This window comes from Orbicella franksi, chromosome 7, assembly GCF_964199315.1.
Source record: "Orbicella franksi chromosome 7, jaOrbFran1.1, whole genome shotgun sequence".
Classification (NCBI taxonomy): domain Eukaryota; kingdom Metazoa; phylum Cnidaria; class Anthozoa; order Scleractinia; family Merulinidae; genus Orbicella; species Orbicella franksi.
Window position 1 is genome coordinate 2,343,203 of NC_138151.1, and position 14,658 is coordinate 2,357,860.

General features: G+C 40.9%; 1 protein-coding gene and 1 long non-coding RNA gene across 2 annotated transcripts; both read left to right on the forward strand.

Moving 5' to 3' along the window:
* The first annotated feature begins 3,842 nt into the window (after positions 1 to 3,842).
* LOC145491881 (uncharacterized) lies at positions 3,843 to 14,658 on the forward strand. Its single transcript, XM_081471167.1, has 8 exons — positions 3,843 to 5,162; positions 6,748 to 6,916; positions 7,527 to 7,782; positions 7,936 to 8,163; positions 9,107 to 9,361; positions 9,508 to 9,693; positions 12,917 to 13,171; positions 13,688 to 14,658. The coding sequence occupies exons 1-8, from the start codon at positions 4,367 to 4,369 to the stop codon at positions 13,871 to 13,873; spliced, it is 2,331 nt and encodes a 776-aa protein (XP_081327293.1). The 5' UTR covers positions 3,843 to 4,366; the 3' UTR covers positions 13,874 to 14,658.
* LOC145491886 (uncharacterized) lies at positions 10,098 to 11,565 on the forward strand. Its single transcript, XR_014049895.1, has 3 exons — positions 10,098 to 10,789; positions 10,827 to 11,227; positions 11,552 to 11,565. It is a non-coding gene; the product is annotated as an uncharacterized LOC145491886 (long non-coding RNA).

Consider the following 14,658-nt stretch of genomic DNA (forward strand, 5'->3'; position numbering starts at 1 on the left):
GTCTCAATTGCAAAGCATTGTGAAGAATAATTAAATTTAAAAAGTCCACAAGGTCAGATTCCAACCCCAGGGTCTAAAAAGTTAATTTAAACGTACCGATGAGACGCTAGGATTTTTGTTCTTGAAAATGCTGTGTACATGAGATTTCGGTTCAAATTGAAATTGTTTGCAAACGGTTTACATGGCATCTCTTAGAGGCAGCTATTTGTTATCGCGCTGGTGAGCTCTGATCTAAGAAAGAACTGGAACGGAAGACAAAAACAGGTAACGAGAAAATATCAAATGTGTCTTTTGTTGTACTGAGATGAATCTCCACCCATTTTACGACGCTGAATTTGAAAACGATATCGTCGAACCTTGTTGCCTCAGTTATCTGTTTAATTTCTTTCTCTTCTTTCCTATATAGTTTTGTAGTTACCTACATTAATGGTATACCGCGCTGAGTGACGAGCGGCCGGGATTACTTTGAAATGTTGTTGGGCAAAACACTTTTCTCACAGAGTGCCTTTCCGTATCCAGGTTTATGAAGGGTTAACAGCGATATGTAGGGAGTTCTAAAGGCTAACTTAGCATTTTACTGCATTTTTCTTCCACTGGATTAACTCATCCTCATTTCCAGCCGTCCGAATCCCGATCCTCTACAGACGAGAGTGGACCTCAATTGATCACTTAATAACACAGATGCAGCTGCTTCTAACTTTCAGCAGTTCAACGTTTACCAAGGTGATCAGCAAAACCCACACAGTACCGTTTTCCTAATGTAAGTAAGTAACACCTGATGTAAATAAGTAATGTACATTCTAGTATCGGAGTAGCCATACCAGAGTACTTTGTTATTGTAATTTTTGTAATTTGTGATACGTGTAATTTGTTAAGACTTGTTACTTTAAATAAAAAAAAACCCACACAGTACAATACTTGCCTAGAAGTCGTCCAAAAAAAGATCAATATAATTTCGGTTGGCATTTGCAGTTCGGGGTGGTGAATGATAAATGCGAGACTTTGCAAAAAGGCGAGCTCGAGACATTTTGACATTTTAAACTATGAGACCGAGACCTCAAAGTGTTTTAGGTGCGAGCACGAGACGTTCAGCCGGATTCTAATTAAGACGGCCACGTCATTTATAAAAACAAACAAACAAATCGGGACTTCATGACATGACTCCAAAACAACTTTGTGAAAAAAAAATACTCGATACTGCATAGCCGCCAAAAATCGACACAGTGAGGCCCGTGAAATTCGATGAAAAGTTTGCGGGAACCACGGTTGTTTATTTGCAATATTTCTTTCTTTCAGTTTAAAGGACAAACGAGGTGTACCAAAGACTATGATAGCCCTTCTAGTCTTAGTAAAGGACAAATTTATGACTTTCCGAGAGTTACTGGTCTACTTCGAATTCAGGCTCGCCTTCACCGTCCGCCTTTTTTTTTTATCACAAGCATTGAATTCAAATTTGCTGCGAGACAAGTTGTAGTTTCAGTGGTAATACCAGCAGCAAAACTAAAATTTGTTGCAGAAAGTAGAACTCGAGTCTACTTTGCGCAACATGTTGCCTCAACTTGCATTGTATTTTTACACTGTATTTTGCTGCGAGACTAGTTGGTCATAAACGTTGTAATACGTGCAACAATGTGTTTCAACTTGCAATGCAACCATGTTGCGAGACAAGTTGAAGAAAAATGTTGCCCGTATTACCGGACCTTAACGGCGACATTCCCTGCTAAGGTACGTAGCATGAAGATTAGAAAGTACTTGTTGCTGTCCGCGCCGCCCTCTGTGTATATACTCCCGATGTAATAAATATTATCAGAATATTACAAGGAAAATCTTGCGAAATACATACCACTTTTGAGCTTGGTTCTCATGTGCCGCCAACCTGCCCGCGACTTAGTCGTCGGTCCTTTACACGTCATCAACAAAACTGCAACAACCTTTTCGCAATAACCTTTAGATTTACACCTACAGACCCAGCGAAAATCGTTACAAGATACCCTATTCGCCGTCTTCTTTTTAAAACTTTAAGGATAAGATTGCTTTGATGATGCCTCCCAGTTATCATGTCAGCTTTCGTGCTTCAACATTATTAATACAAATATATCTTGGGTTTCTTGTGGTTCAAGTTTAAACAGTACAAACAATTATTTATTCCTTGAATAAACTGTTGTAAATCGATCAACAAAACTATACTATTATGATATAATCTATTTAGCAAATATATTAAAGGAACAAGGAAATGTTAATGATGTCACTATACGTCTGTAATCCAATAGATCATAAGTAAGGCGTAATCAAAATGCCAGAATAATTTGACTCATGATACGAAGTTTCTTTATAGTCAATTTCAGTGCAGTAAGCAAACCCGTTCTTTTCAAACACGATGCGATCTCTATGATTCGCCCGCCATGGTTCGGTCGACAAGTTATAAGTAGTGTAATGGAAGGTTCTATACTATTGTGTGGCAAATCTCTCGTAGAGAAAAATACATCGCCAAAACTTCCCAAATGCTTAAATCATGTTCAGTAAATCCTTGCGCGGCTTTTTCAGTCTAAGTTAACGCGCGCAAAAATACCATCGCCTCTTTAAGTTTCCAATCAGATCTGAATTGCCACCACAATAAAGGGAATGCACGTACCGGTAAAGTGCTTTTAGTAAAAATTCCTCAAGATCACTTCTTGCTTACTGAACCTCACTCTTCACAGTTTTTGAACTGTTAAACCCCTATTGAACAGGAGATCGATCCACTGTCGATCATTGTGTTACCTGAAAAAGTAATTGAATTACGTTGGTTTTCATGCTGATGAATGAATGAAACTATACTGGAAGCACACAACCACATATGAACGAAAACCAAAGCTTAAAGCCTTGGTCAAACGGCGCATGATAGTCGATGACAGTTGATGATAGTCGGTGAAAAGTCGGGAGCATCATTCAACTATCATCGGCTATCATGCGCCGTTTGACTAAGGCTTAAAAAATGAAACCATATTTTACTGATTTGGGTGTAAATAAATTCTGGCGATGGTTGCTGCAAATATCCGCACTTTAGGGTGTAGAGAGCGTTAAAAAAAGTATTTAGTCATTTTCGAGACAGAAGTTCCTCTTGGCTTGACTTCTGGCGGTCATGATAATTCTAAAAGAATGTATGGCAAAGAAAAGAGAGACGAAAATCAGAAGGGTCTCTGCTTGCACGTATGTAGCTTTGCTCGTGCGCTTTTGTTTATGAAGGACAGGTAGCCTGTTTCAATTCGTCAGATGATGGAGAAAAATACGAAAGCTTAAGTAATAAGGGAAGGGAAAAACGACAGCGGAATTGTTTTTTGGCCTTTTTCCCATGCCCTGGCTCCCTCGAGCTCGTTCGCCATAATTCGCATTGTTTCGTTTATCCCACATTGTAAGAGGTCCAAACGACAAAAGGTGAAGTACTCAAGAGCCTCTTGATCCAGACCTGGCGGAGCTCATCCCAGTCCTCTCCGGTTACTGTAAACCCTGACATCCTTTCCCAGAAGTCCCTAATCGTTCGCCGTTGGAGACACTTAAAGGGTTTAAAAGTATCTTGTCCATCAACACCGTTTTACCCAAAGTCTAAAGGGATAACCATTAAGCCATTCCTACTAATGGCTAGAAAAAAAAATTTTTTAACTGAATTAGGAGCATGTCGAACGTGAAAACCCAGAGAAGGCAAAATGCCGAGACACTCGTTATAAAATCCGAGTTCGGCACTTACCAAATGAGTTCAATTCAAACGACCGAACACGTATCAGACATGCGCTTTTTGCAGACTCCATCTAAGTCTAAAACGTATTAACTGCATAGAAAAAAAAGACAATTTCATGTGACGTTGCTAATGAAAAGAATAAAAAAAAGTTTAGAAAGCCGTAAAAGCTAGTCTGCTGCGATTTATATGGCTCTGCCATGGCGTGCTCAATTCCATGGTCAAGTTTAAAACGAGTGCGAAATAAGTTATCAGGATGAACTTATACTTGGCTAGCTCCCGGGAGAAAACAAATTTCTATTAAGCCCTCCTTGTTTTTCGAGAGGGGTTAGGGAGAGCGCTTATCGGAAGGAGGGCGCTAAATCGAATCATTAGGGTAGTACTTAGTCTCCTCCTCAGCCTTTCCTTTTTCTTTAGGGGAAGCGTTGCGTGACATCCCAAAAAACTAATGCGGAGGAGAACTTGGTACAGGTACTAAATTTCAGACTCGTTTAATCTATAAAAACAGTCTATTTTAATCGTTACGTAACATCAAAGCCGCTATTGAATCAACATTCGCGTAGACCACCTGCGGTGGCACCATTATAATAAAGGGATAATTTGTTGATCTCTCCATGTTATTACCGTCAATTTGCATAATTTCACTACGCAAACATGGATTACAGCTATAAACCAGCTAATAAGTCATCTCGCAAGAAGAGAAAAACACGCTGCCTTATAGCTCTCTTCGTTTTCCTTGGCATTGCATGTTTGGTTTTCTTCTTCGTTGGAATTGCACTCATCGCCGAGGCTAGGAGAAAAGGTGATGACTCCAAGGCAGAACCTCAAGGCGCCAGCTGCGACTATTCAGAGGAAGCTAAGCGAGTTAAACTCGATGACTTTTTAGAAAGAGCACAGAACAAGTATTACGAATTGAATCCGAACAAGATTGCAAGCAAACCCGGTGTTACACCAGCTGAGGTCAAGAACAAATACCACTCTTACGATCCAACGCCTAAGCGTATTAAACTGATCGCTGATGAATCGGCAAAAATTGTCAAAGATATTGAGAAAATGCCAGTTGACATGAACAAGCTGACACTGAGAGAGAAACGAGCTGTAGCTCAACTGCTTCACTGGGCTAAACATAGCTTCCCTTTCATGCTGCCGTATTCATACGACTATTATGTTGGGGATTGGATGATGGGAGCCGACATCTTCTGTTGGAATCCGATTTGTATGGTGCCAACTGAAGTGCAGCCAGCATTCAAGCATTTTAAGCCGTCGACGGTCAGTGAAATGGAGACACTTAAAGCTAAATTCAAAGAACTCAACCACACTTTTGTTCAGTTCGCGGAAAACATGAAGTTAGGCGTGGCTGCTGGAATGGTACGCACAACAGAGGAGTGTAAAGCGGGGCTAGATGGATTGAAAAACAAGTACAGAGATGTGGCTGTTAATGGTCCAACGGGTAAGAAATTATTCAAATGACAAGCAAAACAAAAACCGTTTTAAGGTTTTTTGTTTTGTTTGAAGATTCCCAAGGACCCTTAGTGTTGCTATGAAATAAAGGTATGGAATTGCAACTGCGCTGGAACATTAACTATGGCTGGACTAATTCAATCCAGCTGTTTCATTACAGCGTCATGTCATGTTTGATCGTTACAATGTCTTGCAAACGGTAATGCAAAACACGATTGTTGTTACAAAACACTTTTACGATTTACGCTTCAGCGCGCGTGCAAATTATCTGAGACAAAGGCACTCTGTCTATGATGTTCACTCAAACAAAGGCAGAGTCGCGGAATTCAAATCTAATGAAATTGTTTTTAGTTTTGAATTAATTATGTTTGCTTCAATGAATATGTGATAAAAACAGATTAACCGGCCACAGCACTGTCATTTTCTTTTTTATATCCCAGAGTTATTTATTTAATACGCGCTATGCCTGGTATACGTCAATTTAACGGGCAGTATTTACAGTACAGCCCGCTAAAGTTTGACGCTGTTCCCGAACCTTCCAAACACAAGCATCGAAGTGTTATATGAAGTTCAATGGTTGTTTTGACTCTTAAAATGTTTTTTTTTTTTTCTAAAACGCTTACCAAATTAAGTCTTTTTTCCCTTTCAAGGAAATACGCAACCGTTGCGTTGTGTCTTTAAGGTTTTGAGCAAAGAAAGATGTTGGGAGCACATGCAGCCGCCCTGTGAGACAGAGGCTGCCTCCTCTTTTTGTTCGATGAAAGAAGAAAGCGAACTTCTGCTAGCAACTGCCGGATCGTTTGATCAGCCGCTGTCTTAAACCAGGAAAAATTAAAGAAAATTGTTATTTGACAAGTTTGAAAACTTGCGCATGACAATTTAGGATTCCAAACGCTATCCGTTTACGGTACTGCCAACAATATTCGCTGTCCTGTTATTGGCTGCAAAATTACAAGAGACCGGTAACGGGTGGCAATCTTTGATCTCTTGCTGTTTACGCAGTTCCACAATCTATTGCTGTGCAGTTAAAATTCACCGTTGCAGGTTATTCAGTCACAGGAGCTTGACAAGAGTGTTGACTGGCAGGATATAAAAGTTTTTAATTTTTCCAAAACAGCTTGTCAGATCTGCAGCTAGCTTGCAATTTGTGAAGCGCGCGCTAGATAGCGCAGTCTTAAATAAAGTCAGTTTTCACTCAGTAGGAATCAAATGCATCTTGCGATACCAAACAAGAAAAGGCAAGGCCCATAATTAGGCCAAATATTATAAGGATGATAGATGCAGGAAATTGAAAATCCCTGTGTGCGGCTAGTAGTGGGCTTCATCGGTGTATTTCTTTGCTCTTCATCTCAACCGCAACCTTTAAAGGTCCTATAGGGCTCTATTTTCCGCGAATGGACACCATTACACACCCCAAATCACAATAATCCCTCAATTGTTAACACAAAGATATAAAGTTGCCATTTCTGGCTCCAACAAATAAACCCATTTCGAAATCCCTCGAAGATGCCTGAAAGTCGTGCGTTTTTAGCGTTGTTGATGTTTATGTGCTATAACCTTACATTTCTTGACAGGAATCTACGAAGCGTCATTCATAAAGCCTTTCCTTGCCAAAGATTTTATCTCGAACATGAAAGATGATCAACTGAGTGAATGGCGGGGAAAGTTTGGAAAATCAGCCAGCGAGTCACTTCGAGAGTTTGCCCTTGAGTATGTTGGCAAACCAATTGATTACATGTTGAGGTATGGCAGTTGTGATACTAATTTATTTAACATATATAATACTTGCCTGCAAAATAGAATATTACGTGTTCTCCGGTTTTTATGGTTACTTTAATTGAGTGTTATAGCCCTGGCCTTGAAGAAAAGTCAAAATCTTGGCCTCAATAAACCAGTTCATTTGTCGAGGCGCCCACCCTGCATTCGATTCCGCTTTGAGTTGTTTTGGTCTTGGGGAGAAGCCAACAATAGTTATATCAACCCTCCTCTCAAGTTGTGTTAAGGTCAAGTTAACAAGCAAGCCATGAGTTATCCATCCGTTTGATTTTTTTAAACACAGCCATCACAAACAGACACATACCTATAGTGTAGCGTGTTCTACCTTTCCCACTTTTCTCAAATTTCGTGCATTAGGAAAAAGTGATCACTCCCAGTGTGCAAAATTGTTTGTGGGGAGAGGGGGCGCGCTGCTGGAAATAAGCAGTTATGGTTGGTAAGATATGTCACCAACACGTTTTTATTCGAATTCATTAAGATCAGTGGTGTTCCGAGAACTTTTGACGCAAATTGCAGATAGCGACAACAGCGTAAACGAAAGCCGATATTTTATCAATTCGCTTAATTCCGTTTTTAGATTCATAAAGGAGGAACAAGTTCCACACTGTGCACCAGACAGCGTTGCTACCGGCCTTGGTAGTTTACCGCTTGCTTATGTCTTCGTGAACGGCTCTCAGACGAATACGAAAACAACACAAGAACTTCCCACAGGCGAGAAACTGAATGGAAAAGACTCCTACAAAAGGCTGCTGGCACATTTTACAACCACATCCCAGACACCGGATGAAATTTACAACCTTGGTAAAGACATGCGCGATAAACTCTATTCCGAGGTATGAACCTTCTTTACCACTAAATCAGGGAAAATATATTATGAGCGTGATGACGATGGAAGCGAGCTACGGTGTATTGTCTTTTCCAACCTGACAGAGTTCTCGAGTTGATCGTGCAGCTCATTAATATGTGTCGATTGATTTGTTGAACAGATTTTGAAATTAGCCACGAAGGTAACCAAAGTAGATGATGAAAATGAAGCGAAGCGACGATTCAAAGAGCTCATAAATGATCCTAAGATGTTTTACAATGATAAAGAAATTCCAGCCAATGAGTCTGACGCCAATGCACACAAAGTATGCAGCACTGTAAAGGACGCGGAAAAGTATTGTCCACACAGAACAGCAGCCATGGAGAACTGGTTTGAGCATACCAAGCAGGTTACTATTACGACATGGATACATTATTTTCTAACAGTCAAGATTTAATATTATTCCCGCATAGCATGTTTACTACAGTTGAACCCAGAGAAAATCGAACTCGAAAAACCATGAAATTCGCCGCGTGTTCTCAAAACGGGCGCCATCTTGTAACATCGAAGGACGCAAAGGAGTCTGGGAAGACCTTTATCCTTCCTCGGAGTTGAACCCCGCTATTTCGAAATGGCAGGGGTTAGAAATAACAAGGGGTAATGGTTTGAGTTGGGGATAACGGGAAATTGGAAATAACCGAGTTGGAAATAGTGGATTCCAATACCTGTACCTGTAGAAAGAAATTAAATGAAAACTAATAAAAGTAGAACCGCAGAGAACACCTGTCTCAGGAAAAAAATTGAGCCTTATTTGTTTTACACTCATTTTCACTCTATATGACTTACGCATGATTCTGTTTGGGTTCTGTTTTTATCCCTCTCGTAGTCTTTTTTTGAGCTGATTGTGGAAACTATAGGTAAATAAATCACGGCTTAACAAAGGTTTTCTTGACTCTCTAGAAAGTTTGCACCTAGGAGGCAGCGTGGCCAAGTGGTTTAGGGCGCTGTTGTTACAATCCGGAGGTCCGGGGCTCAAGGCCTACACCCTGCCACTAGTGGGATTTGTTTCTCGGTAGTCCCGATTTCAAATCCTCGGCCACGCTTGTAAATAGCCAACTGGATTGCTTGCGGCCGGTTGGGATTCTTAACGTTAACAGTGTTACGTTCAATTTGAATTATTTATTTCAGTTGTTTCCTCGGCCCCACTAGCACTTGTGCTGTAACACTGCCCAGGGTAAATAAAGGTTATATATACATATATAAAGAACTTACTTTTTGTTTGTAATTGACACCTTGTAATTTTCTGACCATAATAATCTGTGTCCTAATACTTTGTTACATTGCTGTCACAGATTATGGCAACCCTTGACTATGAGACCGCTGGACTGTTTCATGTAACAGGTCCTTACAAGTCCACTCCAAGCTGCCCAATCAAACTCGACTACGACCTTAATCCATCAAGCGCTGTACCATTCTACATGCCGTCTGATGCGAGTTGTTCCAAGGTTGCCAGTTATAACATGCCATTCTTTCTTGCAAAGCCTGGACCCAGATATGAGTCAGTCACGTTGGCGGCACATGAAGCAAGGCCTGGACACCACACCCAGGTGAGGCTGCATCTGTAAAACTAATAACTATCAGCTTCCAGTTGGGCTCTATAAATACACAAAGCATATCTTTTCTCGTCAATATCCTGTCATATTAGCCGGCTCAGGCTAGGTTAATAGCTTATACAGCTTTGCTTTATTTACAGGTTCAAGGTTACACCGAACATTTTACTGACTCATGTGAAGGCCCCATTCGCTGGATAGCAGTCAACACCCTTTATCTGGCATTTGCCGAGGGCTGGGCACTATACGCAGAGAATCCGCTGATCCCTGAAGATACTAGCGCTTATCAAGTTGATCCAATTTCCAAATATGGAATGTTGAAATGGCAGGTGAGTTGACATGGAAACCATACTGGCTTTTGTGAGCGCTCTAGTAAGAGGGTTACAAAATAAATATGAGTTGTAAACAGGTTTTAACAGGTTTCAGGTTTTTTTCCTTAATAAAACTTAACGATAGAATTGCCCGAATGTCTAATCAAATCAGTTGACACTTTTACGCGTATTCATTTATAAATTGTAATTGTATTGTAACAGAATTGAGACTCAGGGTTGACGGTGGCAAAGGTGGGGTAACAATCACGCATCACGCTGAATTTTTTTATTAAATCACGCATCACGAAGAATTTTTCTTCACCAATCACGGGTCACGTAAAAAGAAGTAAGTACATCGCCAATTTTACTTTCTCGACCCTAAAAGCCCTAAAAACCCTAAAGGGCTGAAAGACCCTAAAAACTTTACCGATTCAACCACAAAAAATGCATGGGCAAATATGTGACTTCTCACGCGAAAACGTTCCATACGGTAGCTGTTCGAGCAGCTGAACGCAGGGCAAGTGAACTAGCCTGCGAACAGGCTCCCAGCGAGGGCGGAAAAAAATCCGGCGGGGACGGAAAAAAAAATTCTGCCGAGCGTGGCGAGCCGTTAAGCGCTAAGAAAGGAATTCCGCGAATTGTACTCCCCCTCGTCACCATTCCGCTCTCGGCTCTCCCCGCTCGCCCTAAACCATACTTGGCTAGCTCGCACTAAACCCATTAACCCAACCGGAAGCCTGTGCGCAGGCTCCAAGTGAACGGATAATTTGAATAGCGATAGTCAATTTACTTGTTCCAAGATATCTTAAGACCACTTGGTTCTACATGAGTTGATAACCAATATAATGAGTATTGACTCTAGAAACGATTTAATGAGGTGCAAACTGTGAAGGTAAATGTGAGGGATTCATGAGATGTGGGCTGTGTAGTTATATGTTGAGAATTAATACGATGAAAGCTGTGTAAGTATATGTGGGTGATATATGAGATGTAGGCTATGTAGGTATATGTGGGCGGTTAATGAGATGTATGCTGTGTGGGTATATATGGGGGTTAATGAGATGTAGGCTGTATAGGTATATGTGGGGGATATAATGACATGTATGCTGTGAGGGTATATGTGGGGGATTAATGAGATGTAGGCTCTGTAGGTATATGTGGGGGTTAATGAGATGCAGGCTGTGTAGGTATGTGTGGGGGATTAATGGAATGTATACTGTGCAGGTATATGTGGGGAATGAGATGTATTGCTGTGTAGGTATATATGGGGGATTAATGAGATGTAGGCTGTGTAGGTATATGTGGGGGGTAAAATGCCATGTGTGCTGTGAGGGTATATATGGGGGATTAATGAGACGTAGGCTATGTAGGTATATGTGGGGGGTTAATGAGATGTATGCTGTGTGCGTATATGTGGGGGACTAATGAGATGTATACTGTTCAGGTATATGTGGGGAATGAGATGTGTTGCTGTGTAGGTATATATGGGGGATTAATGAGATGTAGGCCGTGTAGCTATACATGGGGGATTAATGAGATGTAGTCTGTGTAGGTTTATGTGGGGCGTTAATGAGATGTATGCCCTGTGGGTATATGTAGGGGTTAATGAGATGTAGGCTGTGTAGGTATATGTGGGGGATCAATGAGATGTAAGCTCTGTAGGTATAAATGGGGGATTTAATGAGATGTGGACTGTGTAGGTATATGTCGGGAATAAATGAGCTGTAGGCTATGTAGGTATATGTGGGGGAATAATTAGGTTCAGTTAGGGGGATTAATGAGCTGTAGGCGATGTAGGTATACGTGGGATTAACAGAACGTAAGCGGTATACGTGGGGGATTAATGACCTATAGGCAGTGTAGGGGCTTAATGTAGGTATATGTGGGGGGTTAATGAGAAGTGGGCTGCGTAGGTATATGTAGGGGATTAATGAAATGCAGGCTGTGAGGGGATATTGGGGGATATTTAGGGGGTGGTTGAGGTATTGTTTTAAGAGAGATTAATAGAGATGTGCAAATCGCGGTCGAGTTAACTAGCCGCCCAACCATCCGGGTGGTGTCGCACTTATAAAGCGAAAGAACAAAAGGCTTGGCTGTGAGCCAATGAGAAAGCACCGACGTCATAGCCAGACTGGACAAACGAGTTTCTGACACCGGCTGGATTTGATTATTCAAAATGGCGGACATACCTTAATTTGAGACTATAATATGCAAATTTGCCAAACATTCTTTACATGCACGCTTACGTTCTGTAACGGCTATGTAATTTATGCTATACATACAGTTATATGATATACGCGTTCTTGAGTTACAGTAGCTGGATTAAGCCTTGATTGATGACGTTCGTTTAAGGTCTTCTCTACCATGTAATATTACACCTTGCAGCGAAAGGGTAGTTCAAATTCGTCGACAACGCCTAACGTCTACGAATGCCTACGAGCGGAAACTTCTTCCGGTGCCTTGCCGCCTAAAGCATCACAATTTTCGATGTTACTCCACCAGATGTTATTGTCTTCGCAACATTTAGATTTGAGGTCAATTAAACATAGGGATCTTAACAATGACGACGGCGACGCCGAGGACAACTCCTTGAAAAACTGAATTTATCCTGGATGCTAATGGCTCGAAAACCCCACTCAGGCTAAATATGTAATGACAGCGTTCAATTCTAAATGGAAATACGTAAAATTAGCACTTTGACTCATCGTTCGCGTTCGCGGTCATTTTGCGTTGTTGTTTATTTTGTTTTGCAGAGGACGGCTTTGAAATGTACAAAGGTTTACTGAACACACTTGTAAAGCCTTTGTTTTGCTCATTAAACCTTTTGTCTGGTGGTGCTCATTGACATCGATCGTGGTTTGCTACAGACTCCGTCCACGCTACGCCGGAGGAATATAAAAACTGATACAGCTATATTTCTACAAAATAATAATTACATTACTCTTAGATCCATTACCGAGACATATCAATTGTCTCAACTTATCAAAACACCTACACGGGTATCTAATTCAAGTGAATCACTAGTCGATGTTATATTCAGGGCTGGGACCTCAACTCAGTCCACAGTTTTGTCCTGTAGGACTGAACACGACAACTCTACTCTAACTATTGCCAAAATACATTGTCAGGGTTACATCTATTAATCCATCATTTGTGAAGGGTGAAACCTTTTATCTCTGTACGCTAAAGAATAGAAACGGTTGATTCATTTCTCCATTCATTGATTGACGTATTTCTTTAGGTTTGGAGAGCTTTGCGTTTAATGATGGACACTGGACTTCACTTCAAGGGAAATTCACGTGCCTGGGCGCTGACGATGTTCGAGGAGTACGCATGGGACACAAGTGACGTAGCAGTGAAGGAAGTGACACGCTACCAAAGCATCCCGGGACAGGCTGTCACTTACATGCTGGGACAACTTGCCATCATGAGATTAAAAGACCAAGCTAATAGCACTCTGAAAGAAAAATTCAACACCAAAGACTTCCATTACCAGGTGATTTAGTCTTAGACCTTGTCAGTTTAAAAACTGAATCACTCGCTTCCTCTCTCAGTATTGTCTTCATTCCATCGGTCTCAGTTACCCCATCTTGAGTTATCTGGTCCAATATTTTCTTAGCTCAAATGATATGCCCTTTACCGTTTTATGTGAACAGTTCAGTTACTTAAACTAGCTAAATTAACTCTTCCGCCGGCCATGATATTGTGCTGCTGGATTCCTCTGTTAAATGCAAAGGGTTTGGTTACGCTAAGGAAACTTTGTCCGCAGTCTCTTGGTCAGCGTAACACACGAGTATATTGTTCCTGAATACACTGGTGTAGGTATAAACAGCTTTCCTGGTCCTGTTGATGGATAGTCTTATTCAAAGCTCATGTTGACATGGAATCTTTCTGCAGCAACACGCTATAGTTGTTTTATTTTTATAGAATGGAATTTAATCAGCTACTAAATTAAAGTAACTTTTTCCGGAAGCTCAACTCAGAAACGATCTAAATCAAGTTTTATTTTTAGGTTCTGCGCCAAGGCCCTTCACCACTAAGTTACCTTGAGGAGAGTGTAAAGAAATACATCTCTTGTGTACAGGATAAAGAAGAGAAGGGCTGTGATGATGTCTTAAACCCGCCAGCTCCAAAACCTCAGGGGTCGCAGAAAGAATCTTTTTTTAGAGACATGGGTTTCTCGCCTTGGGTTGTGTGAAATTCGCTTTATAAATGAATGACTTCTGTTGTGTAATTTTTTGCCACGTTTTTTTTTTTACATGCCAGGCATTGTTCTAGGTCCAAAGATTTTGAGATACGAGTAAACTGTGGTGGGCGTAAAGAGGAAAGGCAGAAGTCCAGTTTATTATTCGTTTCTAGCGGCAGCATTCGCCCGAAGCAGTTTTCTATATAGCAGTTAGACAAATTTTGTTCAAGATAAAAGAAAACATATATATCCTTCTTGTCAAGAGTAAACATGTAATCACTTTTCATCTGTCGATCTACATTACTCTCGGTGTCTTGTCAGCCATAACGACTTGCAAATTCTCTATCCTCCATCGGTTTGTATTCCTTTTGTAGATAATATCCTCGTGTATTGGTCGTCTTATGAACCAAGGACCTGGGCCAGAATCATCATAAACAACTGCGCTAAACCAATCCTTCAAAGAAAATTTCAACAGTTGTAGCGCCTTTCTCAGCTTAACCGCTGGAATCCTTGCAATTATTTAAACTTTTAGTCCATTCAGTCGGCTCGTTCCCTGACTGAGAGCCCCTGGGAACGAAGTTGCTCAGTATAGTATTCAGTTGCATTGTCAGATCTCAGCTGTCAGACGTGAGTTAAATAATAATTTTTCTGCGGACAGAATCCGATGCCCAATTAATTTCCGTTCATAATTCACGTAAAGGACAAGTGTCTTGTGCTTTCGGTGTTTAAATTTAGCCGACTGTCTAGGGTTTTCTGACCCTTTTCAAAGCGAGTCATTACACTGCACGTTCTTGGAA